Source organism: Leptonychotes weddellii, chromosome 8, assembly GCF_054177405.1.
Source record: "Leptonychotes weddellii isolate Sample4059 chromosome 8, ASM5417740v2, whole genome shotgun sequence".
NCBI lineage: Eukaryota > Metazoa > Chordata > Mammalia > Carnivora > Phocidae > Leptonychotes > Leptonychotes weddellii.
Genome location: NC_138376.1, coordinates 81,916,057 through 81,939,495, shown reverse-complemented (window position 1 = coordinate 81,939,495; position 23,439 = coordinate 81,916,057). Strand labels below are relative to the sequence as shown.

At 38.3% G+C, this 23,439-nt stretch overlaps 2 protein-coding genes across 2 annotated transcripts in view; one reads left to right on the top strand and one right to left on the bottom strand.

Annotated features, from left to right (window-relative positions):
- Positions 1-468, bottom strand: part of NR2E1 (nuclear receptor subfamily 2 group E member 1) — a 79,727-nt gene extending 79,259 nt beyond the window's left edge. The window contains exon 1 of the mRNA XM_081828757.1: positions 157-468. The gene's annotated coding sequence lies outside the window, so the exon portion shown is untranslated. The remainder of the gene's footprint in view (positions 1-156) is intronic.
- A 70-nt stretch (positions 469-538) lies between these two features.
- Positions 539-23,439, top strand: part of OSTM1 (osteoclastogenesis associated transmembrane protein 1) — a 32,066-nt gene continuing 9,165 nt past the window's right edge. The window contains exons 1-3 of the mRNA XM_006743712.3: positions 539-1,034; positions 6,083-6,197; positions 15,354-15,451. Coding sequence (XP_006743775.2) covers positions 633-1,034; positions 6,083-6,197; positions 15,354-15,451 — 615 coding nt within the window. The 5' untranslated portion in view covers positions 539-632. The remainder of the gene's footprint in view (positions 1,035-6,082; positions 6,198-15,353; positions 15,452-23,439) is intronic.

Genomic DNA, 23,439 nt, shown 5'->3' with positions numbered 1-23,439 from the left:
AAAAAAAAGCTCGGAAGCCACTAGGCTCCACCACCCAAAATAATCAACAGATGTTATTACTCTTTCCAAATAGGATGAAGGAGGAAATTATGCTAAGAAACCACCAAGCAAAAACCTGCAAAGGCACCTGCCAGCAGGCTTTCTCAAGGAACTCACTCGTAATTCCCACGGCGGAGACCGTCCGGCTTTCTGCGGTGGGAAGTAACTCCTCAGACTTCTTGAACGCTGGGAACTCCCAAAGCGGTGGGCGACCGAGGGCCCAGATCCCCGAGATTCAATTGTCCGACGTGGTGGACGCCTGTAGTTACAGAGTGGGCGAGCCTCGGCTCGATGGTCCACAGCCTGACGCCGCTCTCGGTCTCGCATCCTTTCAGTCAGGTGCTTGTAGCCGGCTGGGAGCGCGAACCGGCCTGTGTGTGCGCGCTTCCGCACGCGCGCCGGCCCGAGGGCCGCGAGAAGCTCTCGGCAGCCAATAGGGCGGGGCGCCGCGCGCCGAAGGCGGGGCCATGACGCGCGCGCCTCGTGACCCCGCTCGCGGCCTGCGCCGAGGAAGCCGGAAGCGGCGGCGGTCACCGGCACCCGCTGGGGGTGGAGAGGCGGCAGTGAGTGCCTTGGGGTTTGCGAACCCCGCAATGGGTCCGGACGCGACAGTCGCATGGCGGAGGTCGTTGCTTCTGCCGCGGCTGCTGCTGGTGCCGCTGCTGTGGTCGGGGCTGGCTCTGGGCGCTCTCGCCTTGGTCAGCAGCCCCCACAGGGTCCTTCACGACCTCCTGTCGGAGCAGCAGTTGCTGGAGGTGGAGGACTTGTCCCTGACCCTGCTGCAGGGCGGAAGACTGGGGTCGCTGTCACTACCCCCGGACCTGCCGGATCTGGATCCCGAGTGTCGGGAGCTGTTACTGGACTTCGCCAACAGCAGCGCAGAGCTGACCGGGTGTCTAGTGCGCAGCGCCCGGCCGGTGCGCCTCTGTCAGACCTGCTACCCCCTCTTCCAACAGGTTGCCAGCAAGATGGACAACATCAGTCGAGCAGTGGGGGTGGGTAGAGGAGCACACCTGGGACCTCCAGCGTGGAGGGTTGGGAAAGGAGGATGTAATGATGGTTTACTCTGGGGGCCTCAGTTTCCCTATTTGTAAGGAAAAGGGATTGGACTGGGACTGTGCAGTTTGGGGCATCAGAAGAGTGGGTGGCTTTATAAGTCTTGGAGTTTGGAGTTTTGCCTCCATGGCTGCAGTTGGGCATCTCTTGATACATGTTTGCAGATAGGTATGGCTGTTTTTCTTGGGGGTCCTGTGCCCTTAACCCTATCTTTCGTTTCCCTCCTTTACTGTCTTCACCCCACTCTGACACAGCTTCTTCCCATCTCTATCTGGTGTTCCCAGGAAGGACCCTTTCCTGAAACTCCAAGTAGAGGGGGGAAACAATAGTGTGGTAGTGCTTAGGAGGCTTGAGCTTTGTAGCCAGATAATATCAGATCCACCACTTTATAGCAGCTTGGGCTTGGATTAATTATCTTACAGTCTTAGTTTACTCCTCTGCAAAATGAAGAGAAACAGCTGCCTGATGTGACTGTTAACAAAGATTAAAAGAGATAACATGTGAGAGCTTATCTTAGTGATTAAGACAGTCTTTGGCTGGTCTGCCAGGAGTCCAGTTCCTATTAGCTGGCATATTCTGGGCAAGTTACTTACATCTCTGTGCCTGTTTTCTTATCGATAAGATAAAAGGAGCTCTTAGAAAACTAGCATGTAGTAGTAGTTCTCAGTAAATGGGAGCTAAAATTTTAGGAAGTGGTATATCTGCCCTCCATTTTTGGTACTCTTAGCACTCTTCTGGTCATGTGGTAGGTCCTGTGAGGGGTTTAATAAAAAAGAGAAAGGGAGAGAATACATGTTCCTGCTAATAAGAAACTTATAGGGTCTAGAGCAGTAAAGGATAAGAGTGTCAGGGCTGGTAGGAGTCATGAGGTGTGGGCTGGATATGCCTTGTAAAGGAAAAACATGAAGAATGACATTGGGATTGTGGAGAGGGAAAGTTCCTCTTGTATTGAGAGGACAAGTAGTCTCACGAAAATGTGATTGGAATTATTTCATAAATCATAGTTGATCTGACAAAATACGAACTTATATAGAGTTGCATCCTGCTTTAAGTCAACCTGATATTACTTAACAAATCTATTTTTTTTTTACATAAATAGGAAATTTATTTGCATTAAATAAATTATGTGGGCAATCTTTCGGTAAAGAGCTAGTTTTCAAGTTTGGAAAAAACAAGTAAAACCAATGAATCACTGAAGTAGCAATTAGTAAAAGTTCATTGTGCACACACCAAAAAGACAGTTTGCAAACCGGGAGCACTCAAACCAAAAGGTGGAATGAGGCTCAGAGATGCATTGTTATAAAGCAATGTACATAGTATGCAAGAGTGACTGCACTAATTCTTCACAGGTTTGGTTTCAATATAGGAATTTTCTTTTTACTTTTCATAGGAATTTTCTTAAAGAGAATTGGTTAGTAATTACCTCATATCAATTTTGGGGAACAGTATAAGTCTGGTTTATGATTTTCAAAGAGATAAGCAAGAAGGGGCACAGGTCATGTTAGCCTCCCTTGTCTTGCAAAGTAAGCTAAATTAAGCTTTTGTTTGTATGACTAAACTGGTTTTGTCTGATCAGGGAATGTTTAAGTCTGGTCTCCATTTGTATTTGATTTTAACATGGTTTAAATAAATTTAGCTTACCTGCAATATTTTTCAGGCATACTTCTATTAGGTATAGCAAGGTAGATGTATATCCCTATCCATCTATCTTTCTATGATTTAAAAATAAAGTACCCAAGACTTGTCCCTGTCACTATAGGAAGGTATAATATGACATCATATTCTATTTTGAGCAATTAGGTGAGTTGTTTTATGGCCAAGATAATGAATCATGATGCAAAGTTTGGATCTTTTGAGGGAGCATATGCTTTCCTCATTTGTATAGATACTGTGGAATTAAGAAGCGGTTAAAAAATAACCCCAAACTCTAGTGGTACAGTATTATGGTCATCACCCAATCTGTGCTTGAATTTCCACATGAATTTCTCATTGCCCAAGAGAGGCTTGGTGGGGGGTGGGGGTGGGGCAGAAACTTCCTTCCTCTTATTTGTGCCCGTCATATTCTACCAGTGATCTGGGCACCAGGCTCACTTCACCTTTGTGTGAAAGGAAGAGAGTAAAGAGTTTAAAAAAAAAAAAAGGCAGAAAAACCCTTTACTCAATCTGGATTTCCTCTCCAATTCATCCTAGACCTTGATCTCTTTCCTTTCCTTTCCTCAGTAGAGGTGGATGTGCTTTGTTGTTCAAAATCATAATTTCTATGGTTCTGAGGTACTTCATGGATTTAATAGGCTTTCTTGGATTGGTTTGGGAATTGAATCATCGTGTGTAATAATGAACTTATGGGAAAAAACTGTTCTGAGTTTCTTAGAAGTGAACTTGAAGGAATCAGTTGTTCTTTGTGTGTGTGTGGGGGGGTTATTTCTAGGGAGTAATGTATTTGACTCACATAGGCTCAATCTTTCCTTTAAGTCAGTTTAATCAGCAAGCACATGCTATTCTTAAATATTGGGCTGGTAAAACGATACAGAAGGAAAAGGAGGATAAGGCCCAACGTTCAAACTATCAGCATAGTTGGGGAAATAAACCTATTTTGAGAAAGAGAAAAAGAAAAAAGGAAAAAATCATCAATGTGAATGTTATATTTTGTACAATAGCAATTTACAGCAAAAGGGTTAAGGGAGATGTTGAATTAAAGAAGGGGACAGAGCAAGGTGGGGTTAATCAAAGAAAACCTATAAGCTGAATTTTGAATAAGATATCCTTTATCATCTCTTCGGGGTGAATCCATGTCCATGGATTGATTGAGAGAGGAGGGAAGTGTAACAAGGAGAAAAAGAATCAAAGGTAGAAATTTGCAAGCTATTTCTCTGGTACAGCAAGCTAATTCATTTAATTTAACAGAATTGTCTGATGAGAATTGTATTTTCTTGTCACTTCCTCTTGGAATTACTGAGACAAGGACCACATATAGTTTTATTACCTGAAGGTAAAGAATACAGTGATTTGTGAAACTTGAATGGTACAACTGACTGATTTCCTCTTCCTTAGAGTCATACTTTCTTCTTTTAATATAAACCGATAGTGGTTTCATTGAGCTGTTCAGCATCCACAGAGAAGTTGCCAGGATGCTTTGACTCCCAAACTCTGAATTGCTTAGCTCTATCTCATTCTACTTGGTTTGTTTAAAATTTATATAAATAGGTATAGATATACAAAGATATGTATATATATTTATGTAGGTGCTAGTGATTAGAGGTGTGTACCTGGAACTGTTCAACATACTTATTAACTATAGACTGATAAATAAAGTCTTAGGAATATAGGGAGAAACTCAGAACATAGAATAACATAATAATCTTTCATTAGTGATCAGAAAATAATGCTTCTTATGCATTCATTCAAGAAAATTATTGAGTACCTAGTATGTGCAGGCTAGTAGTAGTTACTAGGGATATAGCTGTGAATAAGCAGAGCTTGTCGTCTGGTAGGGAAAACAGATATTAAGCATATAATAATACAAGTAATTATTTAATTCAGGTGTGATAAGTGTTGCACAGTAAAAAACCCCAGATGCTACCAAAGCATATAAGGGAGCTGATCTTGACTAGGCTGGTGGTAGGTTGAGTGGTCAGTGGTTAAAGCTGATATTTAAAATCTGAGCGGGTGTGGGGCAGAGGTGAGAAGGTATATATGTAAAAAGTAGCAGGTGTGAAGACTCTGAGTCTGGTGTGTTTGAGCACTAGAAAGAACTCAAAGTACTATGAGCCAGGAGTAGACTAGTGATCTGAGCCTGAAGAAGTAGGCAGGTACCCGGTCATGTGGGCTTTATTAGGTATGTTAAGGGTTTTAGACTTTCATGTTGAAGCAGTGAGATGTTATTGACAGGTTTAATTCTGTAGAATGATGTGATCAGATTTGTACTTTAAACAATCATTCTGGTTACGTGAGAGAAAGTGGAGGGAACAGGGGATGGGGAGGGTAGGGGAAGAATACATGTGCGAGATGAATTAAGAGACTCTTGCAGTGTTGTAAGAAATGGTGGCTAGGCTACATGGGGATCATTGTGATGGAGGGAAATGGATAGATTTCAGAGATATGTAGGAGGTAGAGTTGACAAGACTTGGTAGTTAACCTCTGGGGAGGTTCTTGAAGTTCCAGTGTTTATGGCATTATATTTTCTGTATCCTCAAAACTCCAGGATTCTTAGAGTGCCTGGTAAGTAAGTAGTAGGAGTTAAATAACTTTGAAAGAATGAAGGGTCAGCACGACTTAATTCCTTGCTTGGGGCAAAAGGGAAAAGAAATCGATAAGGATAAAATAATTTAGGAACTTGGATTTACTTTTTTGCATAGTGTGCGTTTCATTATTAAAATGATCTGTGGACAGCATATTCTATGTGGGTATAAACTATTTGGGTACAAATTTGTGTGTCCCATTTTTTTTGTGATTTATAAGGTTTTGAACTAAAAATTTCCCAGAAGATGAAACTTAAATATTTTGTAATCATTTACTCACCAGATTAAAGAAATTATGTAAATAGTATATGTTCATTGTAGAAAAATTTAGACAGTGTGAAAGAGGCAAAAATGAAAATGAAAATCACCATATTTCTGTTATTCAGAGATAACCAGTGCTACATTTTGATGAAAGCTTTCCAGAATTTTTTCCTATGTATAAAAAGTAAGAAATATGATGCACGCGGTTTGGGCCTAAGTGGTTGAGATTGTTCTATAGAAGCAAGTATTTATTTAAGAAGCAAAGATTTTCTTCCCTTGCCAATGAACCTGGTATCAATAAATATTTAGCTGCTTTTGTTTTATTATAGTTGTTATTAATGACATTATTATTTGATTATATCAGTCAAAATGTTAAATGCTTTTAATAAATATTTTAGTTATTTTTATAAGGGTTTTTTTTTTCCTAAAGCTTTTGTTTGGGAGGTCTAAAAATACTCAGATTGTATTTTTCTATCTTTTTGTTACAGAATACATCAGAGAGTCATAGTTGTGCCAAAAGTCTCTTAATGGCAGATAGAATGCAGATAGTTGTGATTCTGTCTGAGTTTTTTAATTCCACATGGCAGAAGGCAAATTGTGCAAGTAAGTAATTCTTTCATTTTCATGTTGCAGTTGTGATTTTAAGATCTTTGAAGCTAGATAATACTTTTTATTACTAAGTTTAAAGAACTACGATTAGCATCATGGTTTATTAGTGGGAATTACTTGGGTAAATATTGAAAGGCAGAAAAGTGTCGCAGTTGACAGGATGAATTTTGCAGTCAGACAGATCTGGCCTTGATTCTGAGATCTGGCACTTCCTAACCCTGACTCACTTGCAGTCAGACCTTGGGCTTGTAACTTCACCTCTTGGACCTTCAGTTTCCTCATCTGATTTGGGGATGAATTGGGGATAATAATGGAACCTATCTTATAAAATTGTTTTTAGGATTAAATGAAAAAAATTGTGTAAAGAACTTAGCTGAGTAGCTGGCACATAATGTTGAAGAAATGTTAACTGTTTAATATAATAATAATTATGTTTATAATCTGTCAAATGGTGGTAATGGGAGATGGTAACATCTGTTCTACCAGTTGCGCAAGTTTATATGTATTTGTATAACACAATGAGATCTATTTTCAGGCACTCTTTGGAAAAATTAAAACTATTTCAGTTTGTGTTTTGAATACCAGCTGTGTACTAGGCAGTTCTTACTTTCCGTGCCTTATAATTTAGTGAGGGAGAAAGCTATGTTTATAGGATAATCTAAGGCAGACAAATAAATGCTTTAATAAAGTTATAGAATTGTTGGGGGAAGTAGAAAATAAGTTGGGGAGAATTTGAAATGACTTCCTGGTGGAGGTAGCTTTTGATCCTATACCTTTATGGCTAGGCGTGATTTCAGTAAGTAGAGATGAGAGGAAGGACACTGCAGAGAACTAGCCATCATGGACAGAGACACAGAGGTGTAAAAGAGTAGTAGGTGTTCCAGGGTCTGGAAGCACAGTGGGAGGTAAAATTGGAAAAGGAAAATAGGACCTTGACTGATACAGTAGTTTATCATAAGCATTTTATTAAGAAATGGTTGTATATTACAGTATTTTGGACATTTACAATACACATGAAATATTAAAGGCAGTGAGAAGTACTACAGGTTAAAAAAATCTTTTTTAACATTTAACTTAGCACTTTCCAAGCTTTTTATTTTTTTATGTATTTCATTAAAAAATTATTGAAGTATAGTTGACCTACAGTGTTATATTAGTTTCAGGGGTGCAACTTAGTGATTCGACAATTCTATACAATACTCAGTGCTTACCACAGTAGCTACAGTCACCATCTGTAGCTTTTTTTTTCTTTTTTTTTTACCATAAGGACCCTTTATTTTTTCTTTTTATGGAATCCCATTGGAAGAGGAAGAGAGAGACCAGTGAGGAAGTTATAACAAAATAGTTTAGGCAAGAAGCAAAGAAAACATAAAGTAGGGCATGGGCAGGAGAAATCCGCAGGATTAAAAAATCTGTGTACCTGTCAGTCATTAATGAATTTAACTTTTCTAAGGATTTGTCTTTTTGTTTAGTTCATATGAGAAAAACTAAATGGTAAAAAGACCCCTGCTAAGTTTCTTTTCCTTGTAGTACATCATGGTATATTGAATATTGACTCTTAATTTTGTCTCTATTCAGATTGTCTGGTAATTTGAACAGAGGCTTGACTGACAGTTACTTTTTTTTTTTTTTAAGAGCAAAAGCTTTACTTTTCTGGTGTAGAAGTTTCTAGTATAAATATGATTGAACAGTTTGCTTACCCTATATAGGAGAGCTATTTTTAAGTATTCTTAAGCCCTTAAATCCATTGATATAGGAAAAATATATTAATTATAATTAATTTAAAATTAATTAGAATAAATGGGATATATATTGGGGTTCACTTCTTTTGACTGGTGTGACTTAATTTTTTATACTTGAGAGGTAAAGCATCTTTTTTTTAATTAAAGATTTTATTTATTTATTTGACACAGAGAGAGTGATAGAGAGAAAGAGAGCACAAGCAGGGGGAGCAGCAGAGGGAGAGGGAGAAGCAGACTCCCTGCTGAGCAGGGAGCCCGATGCGGGGCTTGATCCCAGGACCCCAGGACCATGACCCAAGCTGAACGACTGAGCCACCCAGGCGCCCCAAAGCATCTTTTCTTTAAAAGATGTTTTGTGACAAAGACTTCACTCATTCAAAGTAGCTTTTTTTTCAGTTAGTTAAAAAAAGAAAGAAAACATTTTGCTGCATATTTACTTAATATGGTAGTTATAAAACTCTTTAGAATAAATTCTTAGGATAACTTTGCTTTTCTGTGAGCCATCCTATCTTGAAAATATTCCTTGATTGAACTTCTTTTGAAGAACAAATGAAATACTTCCTAATTAAAATTAATTTGGTCACCTGACATGTGGTCAGGTGAAAGAAGCAGGGTGTATTTATGCTATATACATGCTTGATATTATGGAAAGCTTAATCTTTTACTAAAAATATAAATGTAAAATATTCTCTTTTTCCAAAGAACAATTAATACTACATAAAATTAAAACTAGATAATGTGAAAAAAAATTTTTAATGGAGTTGCACATTTTCTAGGAAAATGTAAATGCTCAGCAGTGATCTGGCATCAGGTTCTCATGAAATTGCATCTCTAGCAACCAGATCTATTAAACACTAATTTCATGGGATCTTTACTCTCAATCTCTCTCTCTTTTTTTTTTTTTTTTTTTAAGATTTATTTATTTATTTGAGGTGGGCAGGGGCAAAGGGAGAGGGAGAGAGAATCTTAATTCTCTCCGTGCTGAGTACAGAGCCAGACTCGGGGCTTGATCTCAGGACCATGAGATTACAACCTGAGCAGAAACCAAGAGCTGGATGCTTAACCAACGGAGCCACCCAGGCGCCCCCACTCTTTTATTTTCTTAATGAATGATAATAAAGGTTTCCACTTACTTGTGCACTTAAAAAGAAAATCTATTTCCTACCTATTCATTCATTGTTCTTTTAAATCATTGACCTTTAGAAATATGTAGAGGAATACAGGGATGTTTACTCCTTCAATAAATGGAAGACAACAGTCATGTTACAATTTTAAAGGAATTGTGCCTGGTCAGAAGTTTGCTTGGATGTTGTAATTTTATACTGTAGGAAACTAGTAAATACTATTCTAAAATTGACTGTAGGAGACCAGAATATGCTACCCTAAAATATGCCTCTTTGGTATGAGGATAATTTTGAGCTGATTATTTTGATAAACAGCAGGCACAGGAGAAGCTCTGAACACAGAGTAGAAGTAACCATTTTATAAGGAAAATTTGTATTTATAAAGGAAATCTCCATTTGTAAGAGTATTTCCTTCTCTGTACCAAGAAACAGATGACTCTAAATCACAGGTGAATCTTAAAAATGGAAAAAGCAGGGACATACATCTACATAACCTTACATTCATTTACAATGCTTCTCCTGGTCACTTCTTCATAACCAGCCTCCCTCATACTCTTCTTTCTTTGTTTTTAGCTGAAGGTGGTATTTAAGCCTGAATTCTTAGCCATCTCTTTGAGTTACTCATTTTTCCTGTGTGTCTGCCATGTATATATGAGAGATACAAGTTAAACTATTGTTTGTCTTTCTCCTGTTATCTGTTTTTTGTTATAGGAGCCCCAGCTGAGAACTTAGAAAGATAGAGGGAAAATTATTTTTCCTCTACAGTATATACATGAAAATCACAATACAGATTTTCAAAAAATTTTCTGGATTATTTGCCTTTTTATTTAAATACAAAGAAAAACAGTTTTCTCAGAAATTTTAATGAAATTATTAAACTCAAGCCACTAACCCATTTGTCTCCATTACCTTTTTGTGATGATCTAGTTATTAAATTTGCAAATACACCCTGATGGTTGAGGCCAGCAATAAGGATCTTTAATGGTGAATAATATGGAATCCATTCATTCTAGCACCTAAACATAAAATGGGAAGGGAAAAAATGGCAAAGTACAGTAGTACAAAGTATCAGTAGTACAAAAACTACTGATATGTTTAAAAAATTGTTGTTTTTTTTTTTTTTTTAAGATTTTATTTATTTATTTTGACAGAGAGAGACACAGCGAGAGAGGGAACACAAGCAGGGGGAGTGGGAGAGGGAGAACAGGCTTCCCACTGAGTGGGGAAGCCAGATGCGGGGCTCGATCCCAGGATCCTGGGATCATGACCTGAGCTGAAGGCAGATGCTTAACAATTGAGCCACCCAGGTGCCCCTTAAAAAATTGTTTTTAATGGAGAGTTAAACCAATATGTGATCCATTTTGTAAGAATGTATCTTTTGATAAAAAATGACTATTTTTTTCATCCTCTCTGCTAGCAAATGCAGAACTGTAATTATATTGGTAAAAATCTTTTTCAGTGAATTTAAGAGGCTATTTTTTAAAAAAGACTATTACTTAAAATATAAAAATACAAAAAAAAATTTTAAAAGATTATTAAAGGGGCACCTGGGTGGTTCAGTTGGTTGAATGCCCGACTCTTGGTATTAGCTCAGGTCATGGTCTCAGGGTTGTAAGATTGAGACCAGTGTTGTACTGCATACTCAGTGTGGAGTCTTCTTGTCCCTCTCTGTCCCCATCTGCCCCTTCCCTCTCTCTCTCTTTCTTTCTCTAAAATAAATAAATAAATAAAATCTTAAAAAAGATTATTAAAAATGTAAAAATATAAAAGCTAAAATATTGTTTAAAAGAATATTATTAAAATGAATGCACTGCCAAAAACCACCTTTCCTTTCTACTTGATCTAGCTGTGGGTTGACACCTTGTCTCTGCAGTTTTTAGTTGATGAAAGGAAGGCTAGAAACCCAATAAAAAAGAGAGTGTCATCCATGTACCACTCCCATCTCTTTTATCTTTAGAATTCCTATGTCTTTGAATGATATTAGTCTTAGTAGGAAAGAAGGTTCTGGAAATTGATGGAGGCTTAAAAGAAATGTTAACAGTTCAGCTTTTCCAATTCACATTACAAATAACATGGAAACTAGTTCTTGTGGAGACTGCTAAGTAGTAAATATATCAATATTTCTCCTGCACAGAATTTTAAAGCTATTATCAAAAGTGTATTGTTGACACAGGGATAGCCTTATTATTGACACGCTTCTAAGTTATCCTTTGCATCTGACAGTTGAATAATTAGCAGGCTCACAAGCTTTGATGAGACCATGGATTGTTTTATGGTAAAATGTTTTGGTTCTCTGTTTTCTCTTACTATAATAGACATAAGTTTAAGGTGTACAGTGTATTGATTTGATCTATTTTGTAAAATGATTATCACCATGGTGTGAGATGTAATGTGTCACATAATTACCATTTCTTTTTTGTGGTGAGAATGTTTAAGATTTACTCTCAGCAATTTTCAAATATATAAGTATATAAGACAGTAAGTATTGCTAACTATAATTACCATGTTGTACATTAGATTCCTAGGACTTATCTTAAAACTGGAGGTTTGTATCCTTTGACCAACATCTCCCCATTTCCTCCAGCCCCTGGCAATCACCATTCTTCTCTTTCTATGAATTCAGCTCATCGTTGACTGTATATGCTGGGGTTTATTCCTGGACTCTGGATTCTGTTCCATTTGTCTCCTTTCCTGTGATAAGAGTCAATCTTACCGGGGCGCCTGGGCGGCTTAGTCGTTAAGTATCTGCCTTCGGCTCAGGTCATGATCCCAGGGTCCTGGGATCGAGCCCCACATCGAGCCCCACATTGGGCTCACTGCTCAGCTGGGAGCCTGCTTCTCCCTCTCCCACTCCCCCTGCTTGTGTTCCCTTTCTAGCTGTCTCTCTCTCTGTCAAAAAAATAAATAAAATCTTAAAAAAAAAAAAGTTAATCTTACCTAGTTGATGAAACTCCCAGGGAAGGGATTTATGATGATTGAGTTTCTTTTGGAACATCTGTCTTTAGGTAGATAAGGGCAATTCACAGAAAGCTATATGTGTTTGCTATTTTTCAAGTGACTTTAGCTCAAAATAATCCTTAAGGCAAAGAGGCATATTTTAGGAAAGACATATTCTATCACCCTTCACTTACTGTGTCTTAATTCTTTAAAAGTCAATATTAAGGAACGCCTGAGTGGCTCAGTCGGTTAAACCAGCTCAGGTCCTGATTCTGGAGTCTGGGGATCGAGCCCACATTGGACTCTCCCCTCGGCAGGGAGTCTGCTTCTCCCTCTGCCCTTCCCCCTGCTGGTGCTCTCTCTCTCTCTCTCTCACTCACTCTCACTCTCTCTCACTCTCTCTCACTCACTCTCTCTCTCCAAATAAATGAAAACTTAAAAAAAAAAGTCAATAATAAAACTTCATGGTTAACCAAAAGTTCAGTTAAGCAGAACCCCTATTTCTCATTTTATCATGTGGTAATTTACTAAGCATTAGACTCACTTATTTGTATCTTATAATTTAAAAAAGTCTTTGTTTTCGTACTCATTAAACTTAATTATATTCTTCAGGTACAAAGTTCTCACAGTTTATACTATATTTTCTGAAGCTTGCCCTATTTTTCAGAAATTGGTGATTGTTGTTTTCTATAAAACTAATTTTGTAAAACAGCAGAGATCTTTATACAAACTCCTAATGGATGCCAAATACTTTATCTAAAGATGCTAATAATTTCCGTCATGATATCAACTTGAATCCTCCACACCTTTAAGAATGCTTCTTGAGCTGATGCTTGAGCCCTCACTGAGAAAGAAGCTATGCTAATCTGTCCTTGATGAGGCTGCATTGATTATCTGAGATGTGGAAAATTCATAATAACCACTTCACTTAGTGCTTATAGGAAGCTTTATTATTACTAATATTCCTTAACTTACTAATTTCTAAAATATATAGCTTCTCACTGCTTATAACATTATGCTCCCAATTCCTATAAAAGCATAAAAGAGGAATTTTAGTGGACTTCCTTTATTTTAAATCAGAAAGTCAGGGCTCTTTAATAATGAAGACATTTTAAATCGTATTGTATAAATGAACTCCTTTGTGCTTTATAATACCACTCTCTAATGATCATTGAAAAAATTTGATGGTACTGCATTAATGTGGTACTTAACAAGGTGACCAGTCTATATTAGCGTTTAGTTTAATTTTCAAGTTATTTTAAATGAAAAGGAATGATTGTCAGTAAAATAGAAGAGATTAAATTCTTTTGTTCAGAGGAGATTCCTTTATAGATTATTTTTTTATTTGTTTTTATTTTCCATAATTATCCTATAAATTACTTCTTTATAAAGAAATTATTTCAGTTACATACTGTAGAGAAGATATTGCCACTGTTCTCTCACATTCATGTGCTTTATACTGCTGCTTTAGGCAGTCCGGGGACCCCCACACACCCAGCTATCCCTATACTGTGTGTCAGTTGCCGTGACATGGCTCATTAACATAGATGTGCAATTGCTATGGATGAAATTGTATTCCCACTACTCCCTGCAAAATGTCAACTACAAAAACAGAAAACCTGATTAATCTTTTAGGCCAGTATACTAATACTCTGCATATTTTCCTGCTTCTGCTGGTTCCCAGTGGCTAATATGCCAGGGGCACCTGGGTGGCTCAGTCGGTTAAGCAGCCAACTCTTGATTTTGGCTCAGGTCATGATCTCAGGGTTGTGAGATTGGCCCTGAGTCCAGCATGGAGTCTACTTGAGACTCTCTCTCGCTCTCTCTCCCTCCCTCCTTCTGCCCCCCCACCTCCCACCCCCACGCTCTCTCTCAAATAAATAAATCTTTTAAAAAAGTAATAGTCTATATGCCAAAGAGGCATATTTTGAGGGGGCTATATTCTAGTACCTTTCACTACCTATTTGATCTATCTCTTATCCATTGAATTCTTTCTGTTTGCATTGCTACCTTTCTCCTTGATAATTGCAATAGCTTCTTATCCTGTCTCCACTCCCAGTTGAGAGAGATCATATTAGATGTCCCTGAGTGGGTATAATATACAGCCGCCAGTTGAAATTAAGGACAAGAAGGGCACCTGGGTGGCTCAGATGGTTAAGCATCTGCCTTCGGCTCAGGTCATGATCCCGGGGTCCTGGGATCGAGTCCCACATCGGGCTCCCTGCTCCTTGGGAGCCTGCTTCTCCCTCTGCCTCTCTCTCTCTGTCTCTCATGAATAAATAAATAAAATCTTTAAAAAAAAAAAAAGAAATTAAGGACAAGAGTAGGGTGGACTAGGTACTAGAGAATAGAAAATATTTGGAATGTTCCTTGTGGAATAATTGGTAGGGTGTCTACAAGGATTGTTTTGTGGCCCTGAGATTAGCATTGGAATTGAGTCCCTTAATTATAACCTTAGAATTTTCTATAATAATGTGCCACAAACAGAATTGGGAGTAGAGAAAGTAACCGGAGGTTGTCCAGGATTAGAGATGTTTTTGAGTATGTGGAATGTAAGGAGGGCAAGGACTCTGAAAGAGTGAGATTGAAATGGCTGACCCCAAGTTTCAGGATATGAAGCCAGGCACTTGCACCTATATCCTAGATGCGTAGAAACCAAGAAGAATGAACTTGAGCTAATGTTAAGCAAGAGTATCAAGTTGCAGAGGAGTATCATTTATTTTAGATTTTAAAAAACATGTAAAATAATTCTTTTTATTTCCAGACTTTACTTAAAGCCCCTCTATCAGTATTTTAGGCAAAATTCTTACCAGCTTGTTTCTTGGTCCCACAGCTCAATAGATTTGAAAGAGCAAATTGAAAAAGCTGACCCTGTTAGGTGCAGTAGAAGTGAAGGTGGAAGAGACACAGAACTACTAAATTTGATACAAAAAAGGATCAAAAAGCATATGAATTTAGGTTAAATTAATGTAAGATAAACAGTCTGATGCATAAACAGCACTAAGAGTACCCTTATTAAGTCAGCATTTGGTAGCTGAAGTTCATGATTAAGACTTCGCAGCATATCAAAAATCAATTTAAATTTTATTTGGTGTATTTTCATAAAGAGAGGAGAGTGATTATTTTAAGGTTTTTGTGAAAATGGTTATGATGTAAAAAAATATCTTTTAGGAACTAGAAGGGGTAAGCTTCATGTATTTGGAAAATTCTCTTACGTGGAACACATAATGCTTGTTTGAATAAAGAAATACTATAGTTTGAAACAGAAGATGATTGCTTGAGAGATAAATGACAGTTTATAATTGTTGCTGGAGATACATTAACATACATTTCTGTTTTTTTGACAGATTGCTTAACGAACAAAAGTGAAGAATTATCAAATAGCACACAATACTTCCTCAGTCTGTTTAATCAAACCTTGACCTGCTTTGAGCATAACCTCCAGGTATTTTTTTATGATACTTGAAATTAAAATGCTGCCTTGTACAAAAGCATAATAGATAATTCAACAAATTTTTTTAGCATTAATTGTTGATATTTATCTGTACACACAATGTAGGAGAGTAAGTAGACCTGGATTTCTGCTAAGTTCTTAATATTACTAGCCTTTAGGAAAATCATCAAAACTTTAGTTGTCTTATTTGTAAGGTGGGAACAGTAAAATCTATCCTGCCTACCTTCAAGTATTTCATAGTGAGGATCCGATGAGATATTGAGGATGAACACAGTAATTTGGGTGTATGATTGTTTACTTAAAACACAATATTCTTCTATCTGACCATAATTTATCTTGACTTTGCTTATGCAATAAGGTATTATGTATGCAGTATATGATTCTGTCTACAGGCAGCTTATTCTTTGCCTCAATATTTGTTTAACTACATTTTACCTACTTTATTATTACTATTATTTTTTTAAAGACTTTATTTATTTATTTGACAGAGAGAGAGACAGCGAGAGCAGGAACACAAGCAGGGGAGTGGGAGAGGGAGAAGCAGGTTTCCCGTGGAGTGGGGAGCCCGATGCGGGGCTTGATCCCAGGACCCTGGGATCATGACCTGAGTCAAAGGCAGACGCTTAACAACTGAGCCACCCAGGCGCCCCTATTTTACTTACTTTAAAAGGCACTGTTTAGTAAGGTAACTGAATTACAGTGTAAAAGGTAGCCTTTAAGAAACCTACCCTTGGGGTGTCTGACTGGGTCTGTAGAGCATGTGACTCTTAATCTCAGGGATGTGAATTCAAGCCCCGTGTGGGATGTAGAGATAACTTAATAAAATCTTAAAAAAAAAAAAAAAAAAGAAACCTGTTCTTTTTGGTTTTTGTTCTCTCCACCTCTGACCCTTGAATGTTGGTATTAGAACTTTTCTGGTGGTGTGGTGAGGGGTGAGATTGGAACTCTGATAAAATCCTAGATTTAAAACCTGCTTAACAAGTAAGTAATCCCCACAAATAGATGTAAACATGTTTAGTATAAGAATGTATGATTTCGTCTTTAATCAATGTGATGACACAGAATTATGAATTTCCCTGAGAATAATAAGAATTATTAGATAAGCAATTCCCAAGAAATGTTCTGCAAGGTGTAAATACATGGCCCATAAGAAAAGGTTTAGTGTTCTGATAAGGTTGGGAAATGCTTTACTACAGGACTTTAGAATTTTAGTGGACTAATGTATGTTGTAAAACTCCAAATGGTAATTTTTGCATACAAGTCTATTTGACCAGTTACTCTTTGGTGTAAGTGTTCTGATGAATGTTTTAGGGAAATTAACATTTTTCCTGGGATGTTAGTTGCAAATATCTTTTCCTAGTTGTTTATTTTTTTTTATTGTGCTTTTCTTTTTGTTATGAGGAAAATTTTAATTTTTATATTATCAGATTTATCAAAAACATTTTAATAGCTTGCAGACTTGGTGTCACATTAGAAGGTTTTTCCCACTTTGCAATTATTTTTAAAATTTCTCCTGTGATTTCTTTTAGTAATTTTATGATCTCATTTTCTGCATTTAAACATCTTTTCTCTATTTATTTTGGTGTAAGATGAGAGGCATAGCTCCAACCCTTTTTTCCTGATGAAATGAATTGTAGAAGCAAGTAAAAAAAAACATTCAATCATTTTAAGATTTTATTACAATTGCATTACATTTTAGATTCATCATTTGGAAATAATTGACATGTTTATGATACTGAGCTTTCCTGTCTAGGAATATGGTATATTCTCTTTTTATTGTGGTAAAATAGAATATGAAATTTACCATGTTACCATTTTAGGTGTACAGTTCAGTGGCATTAAGTACATTCGCATTGTTGTGCAACTATCACCACCATTCATCTCCAGAAAATTTTCAGACTCAAGCTCTGTATCCATTAAGCAATGATTTCCCATGTCCTCCTCCTCTAGCCCCCAGTAACCACCATTATTCTCTATTTTTTTAATGTCCTCTAGCACAGTCTTACCGATTTATTTAAATTTTGTATAGGTTTTATACATTTCCGACGTTTATTCCAAGGTATTGTATCGCTTTTGGTGCCATTGTGAATGACATCTTTTCTTCCCCCACTACAGATTTTCACTGGTTACTTTCTTTTAAAATGTTTTATTTTGGAATAATTTTAGATTTACAGAAAAGTTGTATAGGTAATGCAGAATTGCTGTATATTGCTGACCTAGTTTTCCCAGATGTTAGCCTATGTTACCATGGTATATTTGTCAAACCTAAGAAATCAACATTGGTAACTGTTAACTAAATGCCAGACTTTATTCTGATTTTACCACTTTTTCCACTAATGTCCTTTTTCTGTTTAAGAATCCATTCCAGGATAACAAGTAACTGGTCACACCTTAAAATTTCTATCATATATGTAGCTACATTCCCTTTCTTATTCCAAATACTATTTTTTTTTTGAGTTCTTTCTTCCCTTGAGTTTTCTTTAGGCTTGTTAAATGTACTTTCATTTTTATTGATCTTTCCAAAAACTTGTGTTTGGTTTTATTTATTTATTTATTTATTTATTAGTTCCTGGGGTTTTTTTTCTTAATGTGTTTGTTTATTCTTTTGCATTTATTAATTCCTCCTATAATCTTTTGATTAATTTTGTCTTTTTTCTAGTTCTTTCAATTGAAGGTTAATTTATTTCCAGCTTTTCTTGTTCAACAATAAAATAATTTTCAGATTGTAAAGTTTATCACTTTGGCCTTTCCAATAATAGATTCTGATAAAAAAGGATTACATTGAGTTTATTTCTAAATTTCCAATTTTAATTTGGTTTGTTCTTTGACTTAAGAGTTCTTTGGAAGATTATTTTTTAATAGGAGTGACATGATTTCTTTTGTTTATTTTTATTAGTACATCTCAAGTTTTATTGAAATTGTGACCAGTAAATGTAGCCTGTCTACATTTTGGAATTTACTTAGATATCTCTGTGATGTAATAATTATTAAAAATGTTTATTTTTTTAAAAGGTTTATTCATTTTAGAGAGCACAAGCAGAAGGGGCAGAGGGAGAGGGAGAGAGAATCTCAAGCCGACTCTGCACTGAGGGTGGAGCCTGACGTGGGGCTTGATCCCAGTACCCTGAGATCATGATCTGAGCCGAGACCAAGGGTCGGACGCTTAACCAGCTGAGCTACCCAGGCTCCCCTGAAGGTTTCATTATATAGGCATGATTGGTTAACTGGTGTTAACTCCGTCTCCAGCTCCTCTTCCCTCCTTAGAGGTCAGAGGTGGGGCTGAAAGTTCCAACCCCCTAATCATGCTTTGGTCTTTCTTGTGACCAGCCTTCATTCTGAAGCTGTATAGGGACACCCAGCCACCAGCCATCTCATTAGCATACAGAGGCACTCTTTTTACTCTGGATATTCCAAAGGCTTTAGGAGCTATGTGCCAGAAGCCAGGGACAAAGACCAAATATCTGTTTCCCATTATACCACACTTAGCCTCCTGCGGTCTGTGACCATTTTTCAGTCTTTCCCTGTTTCTCATGACTGATAATTTTGAGGAATACTAGTCAAATATTTTATAGAATGTCCCTCAATTTGGGTTTGTCCAGTGTTTCTCTCATGGTTACACTCGGCCTGTGGGTTTTGAGGAAGAACACTAGAGAAGTGAAGTACCTTTCTCATCACATCCTGTCAGAGATACATGCTATCAACATGGTTTATCCCTGATGGTGTTATCCTGATCACCTGGAGAGGGTAGTGCTTGCCAGGTCTCTTTAATGGAAAGTTACCTTTTTCTTCCTCTTTGCATATTCTATTCTTTGGAACCAAGTGACTAAGTATCAGGAATGGGGGTGGGGAAATTAAGCTTTAAGTCCTGGAGGGGTGAGCATTTACTTAAATTATTTAGAAATCTTTCTGTAAGGAAGATTTGCCACTTCTTCCACATTTATTTATTTATATCAATATGGGCTCATGGACATTTATTTCATACCTTGGGCTGTAATTAATTTTTAAAAGTTCTCTCCTGGGGTGCCTGGGTGGCTCAGTAGGTTAAGCGTCTGCCTTCGGCTCAGGTCATGGTCCCAGCGTCCTGGGATCAAGCCCCGCGTGGGGCTCCCTGCTCAGCAGAGAGTGTGCTTCTCCCTCTCCCTCTGCTGCTCCCCCTGCTTGTGTTCTCTCTCTCTCTGTGTCAACTAAATAAATAAAATCTTAAAAAAATAAAAGTTCTCTCCTATTTGCTGAATGAATTCTTTTTCATTAGGACATTTACTCTGCTGTCTATTAATCTGTTTTCCCTTTGAATCATTTTACTTGCTTGTTTTTTTTTCTTGTTTATTTTGTTTTCTTTTTATGTCCGTCGTTAGCCTCATCTTTATTTATTTATTTATTTTTAAGGATTTTATTTGAGAAAGTGAGCAAGAGAGAGCATGAGTGGGGAGAGAGGCAGAGGGAGAGGGAGAAGCAGACTCCCCACTGAGCAGGGAGCCCAGTGTGGGCTGTGAGCTGAAGGCAGATGCTTAACTGACTGAGCCACCCAGGCGCCCCTCATCTTACTTTCTTATGTGCTTATGTGGTCAGTGTAATAGGATGATTGTACCAGGTTGGGAGAGCTGGAAGCAATCTCCCTCTTTCTCCATATAGAGTTTGGTTTCTGTAGCTTGGCTTTCAGAAGTTCCCTTAAGCAGGCACTATGCACTCACTTCAACAAATGTTTGTTGGGTGCTGATTATGTGCACGGAGGCAGTGTTCTGGGCACTGAGGATAGAGCAGTAAACAAGACAGGTAAGATTTCTGTTCTTATGAACTATATCCTAGTAGGGGTAAGATTAATAACAAAGAAATGAAGTAATTAAGAGTCATGAGTCCTGGAAAAGGAGTGTAGTGTACTACTTTAGATAGGGTGGGCAGGGAGTACCTCCGAGCAGGTGAATTTTGAGATGATCTAAAGTTTGAGATAGTCAGCCACTGGAATAATGTTTTCCTTAGAAGCAAGGATAAAGGCTGTGGGGAAGAGAATAAGCTTGGTATGTGCAAGGAATAGGAAGAAGGCCTGTTTGGCTAGAGCACAGTGAGCACATGTGAATGAGATATGGGGAGATAGGCAGAGGCCAAATCATGTAGAGCTGTGCAGAACAAAGGAAGAAATATGGATTGAATTTTAAGCACAAGGGGAAGCCATTTAAATCAGGAATGTGACATGATATGAGTTGCATGTTAAAATAGCATTCTGGCTGCCCTGGAGAAACTCAGTTGAACCTAGGCAAGAATGGAAAGAAGGAACCTAATTAAGAGGCTGTCACAGGAGAGAGATGGTGTGGACTGGGGTACTGACTGCAGTGTTGGAGAAACAGATCAGTTCAGGCTATATTTTGGAAGTATATCTAAGAGGACTTGCTGATAGATTGGGTAATTCCTGAGAGTGGTGGAGGCTGATCAGAAAAGGAAGAAGAACCAGGGTTATCCTAGGCTTTTGGCTCTGAGTAGCTGAGAGGATGATGGGGCCACAGGAAAGACTGGTTGTAAGGGATTGGGGATTAAGAATTCTGTTTTGAACAAGTTAATATAAAATAGCTATTAAGTATCTAAATTGAAATGTCAGATAGTGTTATAAATGAAACTGGAGCTCAGGGGAGAAGTGTGAGCTGGAGAGAGAGATTTGAGAATCATCAGATCAGGTACAGATGATATTTAAAGCCATGAGACCGAATGTGAGTGAGTAAAGGTATAATGATAATAAAGAAGCCCCAAAGACGGAGTCCTGGGGATATCCAGTGTTTTGTAGGTAGTGTGTGTGTGTGTGTGTGTGTGTGTGTGTATGTGTGTTTGAGAGGGGAACAGAGCCAGCTAAATTGATAGTGGTGTACCTGGGATGCAGGGGTGCAGGAGCACCTCACCTGGCTCAGAGGGGTCCCAAACAAATCAGGTTTGGCCAACTCACTGCTGACAAAATCCAGAGGCAGAGAAATGAATGGTGGTGAAACAAGAAAGGAAGGCCAGCACTGGGAAGATGGGTCTCTAGCCTCTCAAAGACTGTCTCCAAAGTGCCAAAACTATTTCCAGGTTTATATAAGGAAAACGTGGGGCAAAGGTTTTGGGCGGATACCTGCAGGTAGTCTTTGAAGGTCAAATGGATCATTGTCATGGAATCAATCTGGGTGGGGTCTTAAGGCTCAGGGCAGTCCTTATTGCTTCAGGGGGTAGTTTTGGTTCCCATTAGGGGATGCTCTGCCTTCAGGGTTCTTCCACTTGAGCCAAGAGACAAACGGGAAAGAAAAACCCAACTAAAAAGTTGGGAGTCAAAAGGGAGGCAGCCGAAGTCCTCTTTCAATGGTAGCAATGAAATTGGTGACATGGGCTGTGGCAGTGGCTCCATGCTCAGTGACTGGGCTGGGTTGTGGGTTTAAATTCCAGACCAGATCCATTTGGGGTAGTAAGTATTTGCAGATGGCTTCTCTGGAAACCTGTACTGTCTTGGCGGCTGTGGAAAGACTTTTTTGTGGATGAATCTGCTGGAAAGGTAGGGCTATCATTCTAGCCTATTGCATCTCTTGGGGAACCGTGGGTGGGTGCAGAGGATAGAGGTTCGAAGAGACTGTGGTTCTGGTCAGTTTCTCTGGGACTGGTATTGTAGCTTGCATTATAATTCAGCCTTCCTGCGATAAGACTCCGTGTCACACCTTTATATTTTAGGTGCTATTCAAGTGCCTGGATTTACCTTTCTTTTCTTGAATCTCTTCCGGTAAAGAAGTCAGGACGCAAGGCACGTGCTGTTTCATCCTCTTCCCAGAATCCTACTTCCTCATTCCTTTTAAACACTGCAAAGCTTTTTATCTTTTGGCTATGCCAGTCAGGCCCTGTGTTGATGGAGATTTTTGTTTGGTTCAGTATTTTACTATTACAAACATGTCTTTTTTCATATAACTTGGAGTATTTGTATGACTTTACCTGTCTGGTAGATTCCTAGAAATGAAATTACTCTGTCAAAAGATATGTGCATTTAAAATTTTCGTATCAATGGTTAAATTACATTCCCCCATCAAGGTTCTGTGCTCAATGTTTGATTGAACACATTTAGCTAGATGCACCATTGTTCTGTGAAAAACAGACCATGTGCTATTTCTTGTGGCAGAACTAAGGAGACTTAGTTTCTCTGTCAAATAGATGGTGAGGGTAACATTGTGGGAGCTACATCAGTTTAATTCCTTTAATTTTTCCTTTTCTTTTTCATTCAAATATTCAGTTAATCCTGTTTCTTTAGGCTATAAGGTAAAGAATAAGGGGAATAGAAAGCAAGAATGTGAACTGACTGGTTAGCAAACTTGTTCTTAAAAAGACAAATGTCAGTCCGGGAAGTGGAAAAGGTTGAGATTCAGTAATATAATATCTTATATCCACTGCCTTCATGTTAGGTCATATAATTCTTTGGCATTAGTCCCTTTTTGTTGACTAGAGAGGCCTGGATTATAAACCTTGGGATAAGAGGGTGGAGTGGGGATGTAAATTTGGTGCCTTTTCCTTCCCCTTTAATAAAGTCCCTTCTGTCTCAATAAGGCAGACTTCAGTGTTGAAGTCAGCCCAGGCAAGGGCATGTTTTATTTTTCTGTGAGAGTAGGATAGATAAGAGCAGACATATAAATGACCAGATGATTTAGGAAATTTTTGGTATTTAGGCTTTAGTAATTTGGTGTCTGAGCTATTGTTCTCCGTTACCGGTGGCTAGTACGGTGGCTTGCTTGCTTCCTTCCTTCCTTCCTTCCTTTCCTCTTTCCCTCCCTCCCTCCCTCCCTCCCTCCCTCCCTCCCTCCCTCCTTCCCTCCCTCCCTCCCTCCTTCCTTCTTTCCTTCCTTCCTTTTTAAGATTTTATTTATTTTAGGGGCGCCTGGGTGGCTCAGTCATTGGGCGTCTGCCTTTGGCGTGGGTCATGGTCCCAGGGTCCTGGAATCGAGCCCCGCATCAGCCTCCCTGCTCGAGGGGTGGCCTGTTTCTCC